This window comes from Zootoca vivipara, chromosome 5, assembly GCF_963506605.1.
Source record: "Zootoca vivipara chromosome 5, rZooViv1.1, whole genome shotgun sequence".
In the NCBI taxonomy this organism is placed as follows: Eukaryota; Metazoa; Chordata; class Lepidosauria; order Squamata; family Lacertidae; genus Zootoca; species Zootoca vivipara.
In genome coordinates this window covers 30804240-30819773 of record NC_083280.1, presented here as the reverse complement: position 1 = coordinate 30819773, position 15534 = coordinate 30804240, and the positions used below count along the sequence as shown (strand labels likewise).

Below are 15534 nucleotides of genomic sequence, written 5' to 3'. Positions count from 1 at the left end.
TCCTCTTCTCTCAGGCCTGTGGCTAATTAAACAATCTATGGCACTTTAAACTGGGGGGGAGGGTGTTATTGTTTTGTTTGTTACTATGTTATGTATTTTTGTATTTTTTATAATGTAAATCACCCTGTGATCCTTGGATGAAGGGTGCTACTGAAACTTGTAACAACAGCAACAACTAGTGTTCATTTTTAAAAATGTAGCTAGGAAGGCTCACACATAATCAGATAATCTGGTCCACTTCACTGGGAGCATCTGAATACTTGTATTTTGAAATAATTTTGAAATCTGTCCTATTGTTTTTTTATTTTACTTGCATAAAAACCCTACAGGGTGGGATATGCAAAGTAATGCCAGCATGCCCAAACTGGCATATCAGAGATTTGAGCCTGAGTTTCCTGCAACAAGCAACACAACAAATATCACAACTCCACTAGGGCAAACCGGCTTTCTGGGAACGGGAGTTGTTATTTATTCTTCTTAAATTACTCATAATCGTAAGAATCTTTCCCAAATTAGCAGCTGCTTACATTAACAAATACCTTCTTCCTTCGAGATTAAAGCTGGGATTGGATAATACTACTAGTGTACAGCAAAATCTCTTAGTGTGCTGCTAGTAAAATATTTCAACCACACCCAGCACTGAAGAGTACCATAATACTCTTTTAAAATTTCAAGAAAATATGTAATCAAATTCTGTCTTAACGCCTCTCATCCCTAGATGTCAACATGTCTGAGAACAGAAAGTTATAGTGAAAAACTGATCTGTGAATTATGCAAAGTTCTCTACATTTTCCCAGAACTGGTTTGTTTTTTTAAAAGTTGGAGATGCAGAAAGCCAGCTCTTTCTGAAATTTGTGAAGCCTACATTTCATAGAGGTCGCTGGACAAACATTTCATGAGAGGTCATTGCACCATTCATAACCACGGAGTTTCTACCACAGAAGTTTCTGTTCATAATTCTAAAGTTTCCAACACAGAACCAAGAGTAAGACCAGTCATAAAGCAAAGCCTTCATAAAGGAAATCTAAAAGAAAGCTTATGATGCAGTTCGTAAGGTTATCTGAGCTCCAACTTAATAATAACAATTACTTCTGCACAAACATGTTCAGATTCCGGCAAGTGTCTTAAAGATTCATTTCATACATAATGTTTTCAAAACAAATCCACTGATACCGATTCTTTTGAGCATTTAGAAAGAGCCATTAATATTAAATAATGGCAACAATAAATCTCCAGTTCTTGAGGCTCAGAAAATTAACCATATTCCATTTTTCTCACAGTTGTTAGTTGCAGTAGTTATCAGCTTATTAAAGACACATTTTGAGTTAAAAGGGAAAAAACAGATTATCCTTTAAGTTTTGCTCTGACAAAAAGACATCCAATTATTTCACAGATATTGAAGGAACAAATAGCAAGACTTCCAATAGCCATTCTGAATATGTTTATGATTAAGCTTCCTAGTTCAATTCAAAACAAAACAAAAAGTTTGTCACTTGGAGTGCCTCCATTTTGGGGGATATGTGTTCTGAATTGCCAAAAATGATCTGAGATGGTTTTGTTAAGGACTGAATAAAATAAATAACAGTTATTCAGTGTTCTTGAGGTTTGGCACCATGACTTAGCCCAGAACCAAGACATCTCCATCCAAAGATCCATACCTAAATTTAAATCAACAAGGTTCATTTTCAAATAAATGAGCTCAAGACTGGGCACAATGCAATGAAAACAGGCATTATCATCAATAAAAATGTGCTGGCCATTAACATTAGCTATTTCTTCCCTAGCCATCCTTTCTTCACCCCACATTTTATTCCGCTGCTAAGATTTAAGAGAGTGGAAATCTACATTCAGTGCAGAGGCCTCCAGTTCAGTGACCAATCTGCCTTTTTTTTTAAAAAAAAAATTAAACCCATGAACCTGCCGGCATTGTTTTTCTCCATTTGTGCCTCTCTTTCTTGACATATACATTTGAACACTGTGAAGATGCAGCTCTCCTTAAATCTCTAGTAGGCTTGAGGGTGTCACCTCCCCCCCTCCCCTCTCCTTTTACAATGTGGAGGGATGCTATAGTCTTAAAGAATGGTTTCAGTTGTCCTTCCTGAATGGCTGTCGGCATCTCTAGCCGTCTAGAAAGGCTAGAGACATTTTGTAGGTGAAAATAGCCACTTTTTCCACGGTGGAGAGTCCATAAAACTCCTCAGAGCATTGGCTATTGGGGCTCATTGAATAATTCATCCCTCATTGCAAGCCCATAATGTCTTTTCTGGCCCTATTGTAGGGCCTGTTTTCTCTTCTTTTCTCCTTGAATTATAAAAAGGTTGCCTTCTTTTGTCCACATCAAGCTGCTGCGAGCTAAACCTTTGTCTGGCCAGAGCTAAAGTGCGAGTTTCAATGGACTCTCCCCTCTTTGTTTTCCAAGTTCATCTCCAAGTGTAGATTGTGTATAGAAGGCCTTCTTTGTAAAAGCTGGAAAAGTTGTACAAATGTTTGACCAGCTCATTTGGTACTTTTTGTCTCCTGTTCTCCAGGGCCTAGGGTGGATGTGCAAGGGGCAAGCTTTGGAGGAGGAGGAGTGCGAGGGGAACCTCAAACAACAAGTCATCCTGGCACTGGCAACAGCCCCGTCTACTCAAGCCACAAGGTCTTGGAAAACCAGCTCCAACATCAACAACAGACAACCTGTAGAGAAGTGGATTAAGCATCCTCCCCTGTTTTAGATGGCAACTGCAACAGACTCTTAATGTGGGGGTGGGGGTGGGGAAGAAGAACCCTACCGGAGCAGATGGAAATCTATCTTGCACCCTGATCCAAAATACACTTACTTGGAAGTAAGCTCCATTGATTGCTGTTACTGTGTTCATGCAAAGCTTTCTGACTGAAGCAGGATTTGCAATAGACTAAGCATGCACAACAGAGGTTCAAAATAGACTCAGAATCATAGCCCCAGACTGTGGTTTAATCTAGCTATGGTTTGTTTTTCACATTATACACACACACACACACACACACGGAGAAAGAGAGTTCCTTTTTTATAAAAAAAAACTCTTTAGTCCTTTCACTTTCTTCCCTCTAGCTGTTGCTAAAATAAAACTTGGAAGTTCTATAAATCAACAACCCAGGTAGCCTTTGGAGGAGAGCAGCATATAGATATTGATATATAGATATACCGGTAGTATCTTTCTTCCTGCATTCCTGGCACCTCAAGCCTATTTATTTTTACTTCAGAGTAGGCAAAGCCCAAGACGGCTTAAGCAGGCTACTATCCTACTTTAACGGGCAGGATCTCTCGTTTGACGTGAAGCCCAGGGAGGGAGGGACGGGCAGGATCGCGACTTTCTCTCAAGGACCTCTCTCCCTCCTCCTCCTCCTCCCCCCTCCCTCTCCCTCCCCTGTCCCTTTTTATTTAATGACTTCAGCTTGACTAACCCAAAATACTGTTCAAATTTAAGGACACAGGGGGGAAGGGACTAAACGGCTCTGGCCACACGATTGAGCAACTAGCTTTTCACAACGAGTTCAGACAACGAACCTCCTCTCTTTCCCCCCCCCCCCCCACTCCTACCCCTACTGGGAGCCTCTCCCTCCCCCCCCCACCAGATTGCGAACTCTTCATAAATAACGCCAATTGAATACTGTGCGATTTAAAAGGCGGAGGAGGGAGCCTTGCTTTGTGGGGGAGGGGAAAGAAGTCTTGGACGTGCATCCTTATCTGCTTCTAGATTTCATACATACGCTTGCTGATCGGAACATCAGGCTCAGAACTCTTCCCACTTCTGGGTCGAATTTGCGAGATCGCAAGTTGTTTAATAACATGAAATTAATATGAATAAGAGACTAGAACTCTCCAACGGGGCTGTTTAGAGACCATGGAATTCACACAACTGGGTCTCCTTCCATCCATCTCTCTCCCTCTCCCTCTCTCTCCCTCTCCCTCTCTCTCTCTCTCTCTCTCTCTCTCTCTCTCTCTCTTTCTCTTTCTCCGTCTCACCCAGAAATACACAGAATTGAATCGAGCGTTTCTGGCAGCCCATTCCATAACCCACACATGCCGATAACTTTGTTGTTGTTGTTGTAACCTCCGGTTCCGTCCATTCATGCCTGTTCCAAATTTTAGTCAGAGAAAAGCTTTCCTATGCCTGCTCACCATAGCTGCCAAGTTTTCCCTTTTCTCGCGAGGAAGCCTATTCAGCATAAGGGAAAATCCCTTTAAAAAAGGGATAACTTGGCAGCTATGCTGCTCACCCGCTAAATTCAATCTTGCTCGCTTGCTTACTTGCTTTCTGGGCGCAGGATCGCGCTGTCTCTCTGGCAAAGATGCTCAGCCCTCCAGCTTGGAAATAAAGCGCCCCTGGGATTCCGTGGGACTCCCTTGGGCTGCAATCCCAGGCGCACTTACTAGGGAGTAAAGCCCTACCGAACGCCGGGGGACTTTCTTCTGAGTAAACGTAGATAGGATCGCCCTGTTACTTCCTTGCGCGTAAACGTTACTAGAACCGGGAGGCCTACAACGCACCCCCATGCCTCCCCCCCCCAAAAAAAAATCCTGGGTACGCCCATGCCCCGAGCTATCGGAAAGGATGGGACTTTGTTTCTTGTTTGTCTGCCAAGTACATTTAGGGCCCGATCTCAACTCCCTGTTTCCTCAGAAGTAAGTCCCATAGAGTTCATCAGGTGCTTTCCCCTGGGCAACTGTGCTCAAGATTTCAGCCCGAGATTTTGAACACACCGAATGGGTGTGGGACTTCAAGCCGATGTGAAATATCAAAATGAGTTGTAGTCAATGTGTTTACATTTGAAGGGGGCAACCCGGCTACAGGTTACAGGTTGACTAGATGGTCGATCAGGCACCTTTCTTCCCGGCCCTGCCTTGGGCAGCCGCCTCACACAGAAGTGAAGCTTTGATCACTGCTCTTTCTACATTCTAGGAAGAATCTGTACCTGCTTTTATTTCTGCCTGTGTCAGGCGCCAGACACAAGAAAAGGACAAGAGGAGTACAACAAGTATCATTGTCTACTGTTGGAACCGCGGAAGACATGACCACGGAAGACATGTTCCTTCATTGGGGGTGTCCTCTTCCTGACGGAGATGTCGCCAAAGAGAGTACTGCGACCCCCAGACAAAAGGTAGCACAAATACAGTTAGGCCCAGACTAGAGTCTGTCTAAACGCAAGGCCTAAACCCATATACATAATTCCATCCAGCAAAACTCCCAATAAACCTATTTAGGACAGTTGTACCGCCAGGATGGGACTTTGGGGCAGACGTTCAGGGTCCCCGCACAGTGGAATGAGCTGGTAGACAAGGGAAACGCAGCAAGGGGCTCACCATGTTTTTAAGTAAGTGCTGGAGTGACGAAGGCCCTTAAGTTCAGAATCAAAATTTACCCAACTGCACCACTTGTTGGCAGACAGAGTCACAGTATCTCGCTGAAACTGAGATACACCACCAATAGATAGGCAGACAAGGAGAGCAGTCATCTAAACCAACTTCTCTTCAACCAGGAAACCTTTCAGAGGCTAGGGACCTGTCCGTGGTTCTCTCTTTCCTGAATCTACCTAAAGCTGCCGCCCAAAAGTCTCACCCTTAAAGGGTCCTCTTTTCACAATCGCGAACGAGCGCTTCTCCGCCGACACCTGGGTAAGCCCATCTCCATCCCTCCCCCTCCAAAGCCAAACACCACCGAAGAGTCTCTCCCGGAAATTCTCCCAACGCTAAAAAGAAACGGAGCAGCCAAATCTACCCTTTCGACGCCCCCCTTCGACATCCCCCTTCGATCAACATGCTCGGCGGCTCCCCTAGCCAAAGAGTCCGGCCTTTCTACATCTTCCTCTGTCCCATAAAGCTATAGGCCCTAATCAATCATCTTTGCACTCTCTAACTGCGCCTCGATCCCCTCAAAGAAGAAGAAGCCGGCCGCCCTTTACCTCGTTCGCTGAGGATGCCGTCGATGCTGTGCTTGGCTTTCTTCTCGCTCTCCTCCACTTCCTTCCTCTCCAGCTCGGCTTCTTCTTCTTCTCCCTTCCCAAATTTGCTTCTCAGAATACGGCTGATGGAGCTCACTTGGGGAAAGAGGGGGAAATATAACTGAAGGCAGAAGCTGGAAGGAGGCGGCGGCAGCTGCATCTAACTATGGAGAGCATCCTTTGCTTATATGCTGAGGGGTTGGCAATGAACCTCCTTCGGGACTAGTGGCGTTTGGCAGTCTCGGGGCGAATCCTTTCGGATCCCCTGCTCATCACAGAAAAGTTTGGCGCTCCTTCTGATTTGTAGTTTAAAGGATTACGACTGCTTGGTCGTTTATTGCATTTTTACGATTCTGTTGTAAACAGTATTGACATATAATTTTTAAAAAATGAAGGAGTGAATGTATAATTCTTCCTACCTACCCCCAATACAAACAAACGAAGAAATAAATAGGAAGGACCCCGTGCGCATTTAAAAGCGTTAATAAGATCAACAGCTGAAGCGCTAGGAAATCAGGATCTCCAATCCAACTAAACGAAAGATTTGAAGAGAGGTTGGTACCCAACATTAAAAATAATAATAATAATCATGTAAAAGGTTGTAATTGTGTGAATGCTGCCTTAGGAGGAGGAAACACTGAGCACACTGCTGAATGCGCAATGCGGATTGACTTCCGAATAAACTTGTGGAGGATCCGGATCTTGGAGCTCTAGAAGCTTTGCAGCCTTTTCCTCTGCAAGTTTACTTGGAAGAAAGCGTTCGTTAGGGCTTAACCTCCCATCCCAAAAAGGCGTGCATAGAAATGCATCCTCACGTCGAAGCCATTTCGAGTTAGGTTCAACCTTTGTTGCAAAACAGCAGCGAACAGAATACATGTACAGTACTTTAACCGTACATGCCTCGGGTACATCTGGCTGGGTGGAGTGAAAGTCCTTCTCCTCCCATGGATTTTCACTACCATCGATCTCAATGGAACTTTGTAAAGGTTTTGGGGTTTGAGTTCAAATCCAAAATTTTCGCTTCCCAAAACTGGTTGCGGATTCAATTCCTTTCTCTTTCCTATAAGCAGGAACTTGCCTGGGGAAGGAAAGTTGGATATTTTAACTCAGCGCACCGCATTTTTTCCGCGCTGGAACCATCTAAGAACTAATTCCTTCCAAGGAACGGTCTTGACTATTTCGGGGGGCCACCACCAATCAGTCCTTCCACGTTCCCACGGGCTTCTCGCCCACCTACTCCCCGCCACCCCTTCCTGATCTTAGACAGTTTACAATCCACTTCTTGCGACGGTTCAGCGCGAAACGCCTCGATAGACTAGTTCTGGAATTCTTCCTCGGAAGAGTGATCCCATCCCCTTTTCTTTCTCAGAGGATGCGCGTCGCACCGTTTGCAAAAGCCCTTTCCCATTCCCAATGAGCAAAATAAATAAATAAAGAATGTCCTTGTGCTTCTTATACATTGATCCATTTAAAAAAAATAAAAATACGGGATTATTTTTTCCGATCCCTGGCCTGCTAAACATTCCCGTCCCGGATTGTTGCTCTGGGAGGAAAGGGGGGGGGCAGGCGGAAAGAGATGCTCTAGGATGTTAATTAAAAACAAACCTTCCTAGCCCGATGTTTCGACGCTACATGTGCTTCAATGGTGGTTAATCGGATCACCCGGATTTATGAGAACTCAAGGAAATGACAAGCCACGAAGATTGCTAGTCTTCTTTTACTACGTCCCACTACCTAACCCGGCTCGCAGCCTTTCCCCCAACGCTAGGCGATCTCTTTCCCTCGGTTTCTTTCATCCAGTGCCTATAAGATAAAGCCAGATCATGGACACTCATCCAGCAAGTCGCGCAAGGCCCCACAGGGCCCGTGAAAGCCTGCAGTCTGTCGAGAGCAGCGTCGTTTGATGTCTCTGATGGGAACTCAGGGCGGGGGTTGGGGGGAAGGCAGGGCGAGCTTCTAAAACAATTATATATATTTGGTGTTTAAACCGACCTCGATCCGGTCTGCATCTATTTGGTGAGGGGAAGTTCCAATGAAATCCATGGGAGTGAGAGCTCCGGTCCTTTTCTTAGACCTTTCGTCCACTGAACTAAGTGCGGCTTGCTTGCGAGTAAAGCCGCTTAGGATTTGTAAGGCTGTAAGGAAGTATTTTCAGGGCTGGGTTGACAATTCCAGCGAAGTTTTCGAGGACACTAGCCTCTTTCCTTAGAAGCGTTACCTTAATTTCGATGGCACCTTTCGTGCACTTACCTGGGAGCTGGTGTACCAGAATCAACTGAATCAACTTCCCTATCAATATATTTTAGGAAGATAGATCGCCTTAGGCAGACCCTTGGTAGCTCAGTAGCCTATGGTCTACACTGGCCGGCAGAGGCTCTCAACCCTTCCTTGGAGATGGCAAGCAGATGCAGTTGAGCTACGGCCCTTTCCTGCAATGATCAGACCGTCATCGATCTGTAGAATCGGCTTAAGTGGGTACAGGATCCGGAAGCTGGTGAACCCCCAGGGCATTTTGAATGAGTCCCCTCCGGACTTACCTGAAGGCACGGTGTTTCTGTCGCACACGCCGTCCTTCAGCAGCTTGTCCCGGATCTCCCAGCTGAACATGCCCGCGTTGTCTCGTTTATATTCCTCGATCTTCTTCTCGACATCCGGCGTCGTCACCTGCTTTAATAGAAACGACCCAGAAAGGAACAAAAGTTGGGACACTTTGCGTGGAGAGAGATGGCAAAGAAAGGGGGGGAGAACCTGGCGCCCCACGAGAAAGAATGAACACCGAGGGCTCAGCCTAGGGAGGGATGGAATCCCTTCAGACTGATGCTGCTGAAAGTCAGGACCAATCCCGGATCCTTCCTGAACAAGTCCTTCATCTCCTCGGCTTTGCAGACCCTGGGGTGCCAATTTGACAGAAAACAGCTGAAGCAAAGATGTGAAATGACTCGAACATGGGTTTTTAAAATTAGCAGCAGTCCCCATAAAAGGAATTGATCATGGGGGAGGCATAGCTGCCAAGTTATCCCTTATTTTAAGGGATTTTCCCTTATGCTGAATAGGCTTCCTCGCGAGAAAAGGGAAAACTTGGCAGCTATGGGGGGAGGGGGGAGGGGGAGGGGGGCTAAAGAATCAGGACTCACGTTTGAAAAAGAAAATTGAGAACCCAGAAACACTGCCTTCTGTGTGACATGAAACAGGCTTGCAAAAGGATTCAGAGCAGAATTAGACAGGAAACCCTCCGGTAGCTTCCTAAAAGGTTGGCAATCAAGGTCGGTCGGAATCGAATAGGACTCCTTTCCAAGTAATGTATTGGGGTGTTAAAATGAAATGCCAACAAGGGAGAAGAGGGGGGAGAAGGGAAGGGGGGTCCCATTCACTTTATGATTAGAACAAAATATCATTTTTAAAAAAAAGTCCTGAAAGTTCATAGAAACTTTTGCCAAACAAAAACAGCCAAATCCCGGAAAACATAGACGAGAAGCTACGGCATCCAACGTCCTATTTCTAAAGATCTACGAAAATTTTCTGCATGCATGAAGCCTTTTATTAAGCGCGAATTATCCCCTTCCGTTGAAAGATGAAATAAGATTACATTTAATTTTATGTATAAATACACACACACACACACACACACAAACACACACACACACACACACATGATGTGTATTCGCGTTGAGGTTTCAAACCTATCTGTTCCTTTGCCATTTAAGATGGAGATGGGGGGGAGGGGGAATGGCGAGGACGGGGCAAAAAATACAACCCCAGTGTCAGAATAAATTAATTCAAAGTTGGGAAACGGTTTCGCAGACAAACTTTTATTAACATTGAAATCAGACTGGAAACGGGGGACGTGACTGTTAGATTTAGTATCTTTCTAACCTCTTAACGTTTGTATATGAACAGTTTGGGAAACTAGCAATTTATATGCTAGATTGCGCAATGCACCTCGGAGGAGAAGGCTAAGGAAGGAGAAAAGCGCTTGGCTCCAAAATTCATTTACCCGGATTACATTGAATTCAGTGATAATTAGTTTCCAGAGAGGGAGGAGGAAGTATATTTAGGGGTGAGATGAGAATGCAACGTTTGTAGTAGCAGAAGTTGGACTACAAAGACGGGTAGATGGAAAGGTAAATTACTGAAATTCAAGTTTCTCTTGGATACAGTCCACTCTCGTTAGTGGTGTAATCCAAAATCAATTAGACCTCCGCGTTTATTGGCACACTTGTCCCAAAGCCATTATCAGCCTTGCGGATTCCTGCCATGGTTAAGGAAAGTCGCTTAGGATCCCAGCCTTCCCTAGCTGGTCTCGGTTTGGGGCTATAGTCCCCTCCCTCCCCCCCCCATCACCCGCCACTGCTCCGAGGGATCCGCAAGGTCTAACAACTGTCTGTCTGAAAGTTACTCTGGCCAGGAGAGAGTTGAACTAGTGCAGGGGTTACTTTTCTAGATCCTATTTAGAAAAGACGGCGCATGCTTCTTGAGGGTGGCCGGGTAAGTGTGCAGCAATATGCACACGCTAGAAGGGGGTTGGGATCTGTATCTCCGCAGGGCTAGGGTGGTTGTAAAGGGGTGCAAGCAAGGAAAACCAAGAGCGTTCCAACGAGGAGAGAAATGCGTTCAGAGCCTAGCGCTCCTGAGCGTTGCCAGGCCCATTTGAAGCAGGGAGCAGTCGGCGCTGCAAATCCCAGACACAGGATCGCGAAGGAAGTGCACCAACCTGGACCTGCGGGGACCTGTGCGCTAGCCAAGGGGGGTTAGAACTGGTTGGAACTTTAGAGCTGAAGTTCTGCACGCCTCTCCCCCCCACCCCCCTCTTAATTAACAGAACCACCCAGTCCTTTCTTGTTCCATATAATCCCAATCCGGATGTCTTGCTACAAGATCCCAAGCGCGAGAGAGCATGCACTGGAAGGGACGGAGAGGCGGTTGCCCCATTTTGTAGGCCTTTGGATTGACCGGATTCTGAATAAAAGCGCAACTTCAGGTCCGCGGCCCGAAGCTGCCCAGCCAATTCCCCCCAACCCCCTCGCCTGATCCGGCGGCGCTGCGCCTTCCTCACCTTGGGTTTGCTGCCTCCGATTGCCCCTGGCCGGATGGAGCCGGTCTCCTGGTACCTGCAGAGGATCTTGGAGACGCAGCCGTGCGAGACTCGCAGCTGGCGAGAGATGACGCACGGCCTGATCCCGTGGTGAGCCATCTCCACGATCTTGTGGCGGATGTGGTTGGGCAGAGGCCGGCCGTTGATGAAGACGCCCCCGAGCTGGTTGACTCGGCCTTGGCCCAGCGGAGTCGACACTGGACATAGGGGGGGGGGGACAAAGAAGAGAAGGCTCCTTAGGTATCCGAGCGGCCTTCCTCACGTACACGCAAGATACAGCAACAGTTACACACGACACACAGAGACGCGCGTTCCAGACACCTCCCCCTTCCCCTTGCGGTTGGTGGCATCGTTTGAGCCTGGCACACGGGTCCTGAAACATTTTTGCTTGGAACTTTTCGCGCACGTGTTCAGGATTGGTTAGCAAACGGGTTAGTTACTCCCCGATACCGTTTGTTGTCTCTGTCGTAGCAAACAGAGGCTAAGGCGTTGCAAAACTGTGAACTTTCTTATATCTGTAAGAGATACATTGTTCTGGACGAAGTGCAAGGCATTTTAATCTGTTTTAAAAACCGAACCGCGAAGGTTATATTTATTCTCGGTCGGCTTCCACGGAATTTTCTTCCGAGAAAAAGTGCTTTGGGTTTCAGTTCAATAAATATTTCTTCCTAGGTTGAAAACTCCCCAATCCAAGCAGTGGTTGACGTTTGGAAGTCTTTGGCTACAGCGAGTATTTTCCTTCTTTTAAATCGCTCTTTCTTCTCCTCGGAAGGAAAACATACAGTGTTGACAAGTGTTCTAAGTAATCGGAGTATTGCCCCTCAAAAGAAGCAATTTATAATTCAAAAAGATCCAGAAAAGAGGGTAAATACAAGTAACAGCAACTTTCCTGCAACTGGTGCTCCTCCTTCTCACTGCAGGAAAAAGCTAAGCATCTTAGACATTTGACCACGGGTCTCCTGAAGTCTGCTAGAATGTGACAATCTGCCCCATTTTGAATAAACACAGTCTTTTTTAAAAAAAACCAACAACAACAACCCACAACTTTTATATTTACTTATACTGTTAGCGTTTCATATGTCGGGGCAGTTTTGGAAGGGAAGTGGTGCGTACCATGCATTTGAGGAATAGAAATGTTAGTAATAATATTAGAGTCACACGAAAACCCGATTTCGAAAGATGTTTGAGTGTTTTGTTTGTTTATTTGTTTGCTTGTTTCCGATCAGTCCGCTTTCTTCCCCACCTGTTTGTGCATCCCTTCTCCAGATCACACTGAGTCGTTTTGACCTGAAACAATTTGTACAGTATTGTTTCATCGCTTGCTTTAACGTTTTCATAAACTCGCTGAAGAGTTGCCAACTTCCTTGCATCCTGTCTGAGTTGATTATACGAAAATCAACAGGCTAGGAAAAGATCCCACCTGTTTTCACTCTCTCTTGCAAGAGGGAACAGAAAAGTCCCCCACATTTAATAATGAAATCCTAGTTGGAAAGCTCTTAAGATTCAATTAATGGAAGGAAGTTTCTTGACATGTTTTGGACAAATTGCGAATGTCCACACGAATCCTGCTGTGTGTTGCGCGGTGCCCACATGCAAGAAAGTGAGAGTTGGAGCTGAGTTGCTTGACAGCAGTTAAGGCGTTTTTCTACCTATTACTGTCCCTAAACAGTAGTCGTTGGAATTGCTAGTTTTGTGGTGGCATTACCGGCTTGTGCTTGTAAAGGAAGCAAGGCAGAGCCGGGCGAAAGTCCTGTAAACTTCCCTTATGCAAGGGAGTTTCTGGCGGAGTTAGAAATTTGGGGTGTCCTCCGGCTCTGACACTGCGACCAGGTTTAGTGACTCGCTCACCTACAACGCTTACCGTCGCCCAGCCAGGTGACAATTCCACCCTCCAAGTGAAACCGACATGAAAAGCAAAGAGGGAAATAAACTCGTTTGGGATCTGCGCTGCCTCCGCTTTCTCCAGTGGCCTTCCTGGCTTTTCCTATCTTCTCCCCCCCCCCATTTTTTTTTATTAAAGTTGACGAAAAGGTAATGCGTATAATTCGTGGGTGTGTCGAGGGGGGTGGTATTCCTGTCTGCGCTTTTCCATGCTGTTGAAACTAGGCTACACTCCAATCCAGTCTCCTTTGAAAGGAATCCCTGTTAATTTCGCTGGCACCTACTTCCAAGGAAGCGTGCCTACAATTGCAGCTGAAACCTTCTCTCTTGCTCTCGACCCGCTCCTTTTTAAGCGTGTGCACATCAGCTTCTTTTTCCTTAACTCCACGAACTCAGGAGTTCAGGTCCACAGCCAGGCGTATCCAAGTCGGCCTCATTGGCACCAAAGTAGGCCACAGATTCCCCCCACCCCCACCCCAACATCCAATTTTCCTGCTCCACGGTCTTACCTTCTAATGGGAACCCGCTGCGAGGATAATTCTGTCCGGGAGCTGGTCGCATCATCCTTGGGACAGCTCCGCCCAGACTTGTCATTTTGAAGGCAGCTTGACTCTCAACGTATTATATCCAGGTATGGCGGAGGTTAAGAGGAAAGGGCAAACGCAGATCAGCTCTGGAAAAAGATCCGCAGAGAATGAATCGAGTAGATTTGTTGTTGTTGTTCTTGTTGTTGTTAAAAAAGATATTAATAAAAAGGAGGGGAAGGAGAAAAGGGGGAAGGGACAAAGCTATAGGAAGGGGGGAAGGGGGGTCGTTGTCCCTGGTCTGTTTCTCAATCAAACGTGGTATCTCGAGGCAAAGATGTGGCCGAGGGAGAAAGTGAGAGCGAGGGAAAGAGAGAGTGAGCAAGGAAAAGGAGGTGGGAAAAGTTTTGCCCGGAGAAAAAGGCTGCCGAGGAAGCCGCGAGGTGCCTGGTCCCTGCGGTGGGATGAGCTCACTTTGCTACGAACTGGGCTTGAGTGGCAGGAATGATTTCTTCCTGTTGTTGATACGAAGTGAAAGGAAACTCCGCTCCGGAGTATTTATTAGTTCTTTCACCCCAAGCTTCCTTAGGATCTCTGCGCCGCGATTGGCCAGCCTGGAGACTGTCCCGTCTGGAGAAGACACGAGCTGATTGGACGACAGCGCCAACTTTCTCTTCTCCTCCTGACAATCGAAGGGCTCCGGCTTAGGAGGGTGACCCGGGATTTGCCTCTCTCTCCCCTTGATGAAGTGTCTTTTCTTTTAGAGTATGGCTGGACAGGAGAAAATGCAAGGGGAGCAGGGGAGGGAAGCGGCGGAGGAGGGAGGAGGAGGAGGAGAAGGACGGTCCCTTCCTTTTTTCTGCTCTTTTTTTTTTTTTACAACTCCTCTTGGCACAATGCCACTGTGCGAGAGATTACAATGAGGAAGTGGCCAACCTCTTGTATGGCTTGAAGTCAGTGTCTTTCTCTGCCTCTCTGCCTCTCTCTTTCTGGGCCACCTTTTCTTTCTTCTGCGGGGAGGTTGTAAATGCGCAGCTGTAAGCGTTAGCCCGAGAGAAACTCAAGAGTAACTCCAGCGTTTCTCTCGAGACTATTCTTTGTCCTTTCAAACTCCAGACTAGATTCCCCTGGGCGTGTGTCTGGCATCCAGCAAAACTCTCTCTCTCTCTCTCTCTCTCTCTCTCTCTCTCTCTCTCTCTCTCTCTCTCTCTCTCTCTCTCTCTCTCTCTGCCCCCACTCAACCCCCCTCCCTTCGGTTTTCAAACTTTTCAAAGCAGCATTTGGAGCGAGTGGAAATCCAGCGTTTGGTGCAATCGTATTTTTAAAAACAAAACAAAAACCAAGACGGCGACGGCGGCAACAGGAATCTTTCTAGATCCCCCAAACGGATTGTTGCTTTTAAAGACTGAAAAGATAGGTAGGAGTCGATCTTTGTGCATATATCCGGCCCGTGTGCTGTATGTATACAGTACACACACACACACACTGCACACTTCTATATATGTTTGCCAAAGTGAACTTTGCTAAGAAGCAGTTCTTCCCAGGAATTTATTATAGCATTGAAACTAAACTGCTGGGGGGAGGGGAAGGGTTGCTTTTTTAAAAAAAAGAAAGAAAAAGAAAGAGGGAGAGAAAAGACTGACTAGGCGCTGAAGTGACCACAGCAGGATATGACGCCAGGAGTGTTGTAAAGACTGTCTGTCTTTAAAGAAGGTACTATTGTGCATGTCCTTTTATTTATAACTTAGTAAGTGCCAGCAAACTCGCCTCCTTTGCACTCTGAAGTGCCAGCCCGGCTTTCCACAGGGCTTTTTTTTTATTTGCAATAGTCTATTCAGTAACTGTCACTCTCGAGCCTCAAGTTATTCAAGACCTTAATCAATCAAAAGGATGAGAATCGTTCAGGTTTCTCCCCCTTTGAAATAAAGGAAACAATGAGTTTTAGGCTTCAAGTCCCTCCCCACCCTACTCCCCCAACTTATGATACATTTTATAATTCTGAGGGGCGGACAATGTTTGCCCGGTTTTCTTCCAGTCATACAATGAAAAGTTACCCGTAAATATGGAATAAAG

General features: G+C 46.2%; 1 protein-coding gene across 1 annotated transcript in view; it reads right to left on the bottom strand.

Annotated features, from left to right (window-relative positions):
• The window catches only part of PAX3 (paired box 3), a 109468-nt gene extending 95499 nt beyond the window's left edge, over positions 1–13969 (bottom strand). Inside the window, exons 1-4 of the mRNA XM_035133908.2 lie at positions 13447–13969; positions 11018–11253; positions 8502–8631; positions 5926–6060 (exon numbers count right to left, since the gene is read on the bottom strand). Coding sequence (XP_034989799.1) covers positions 5926–6060; positions 8502–8631; positions 11018–11253; positions 13447–13531 — 586 coding nt within the window. The 5' untranslated portion in view covers positions 13532–13969. The remainder of the gene's footprint in view (positions 1–5925; positions 6061–8501; positions 8632–11017; positions 11254–13446) is intronic.
• Between the last annotated feature and the right edge of the window lie 1565 nt (positions 13970–15534).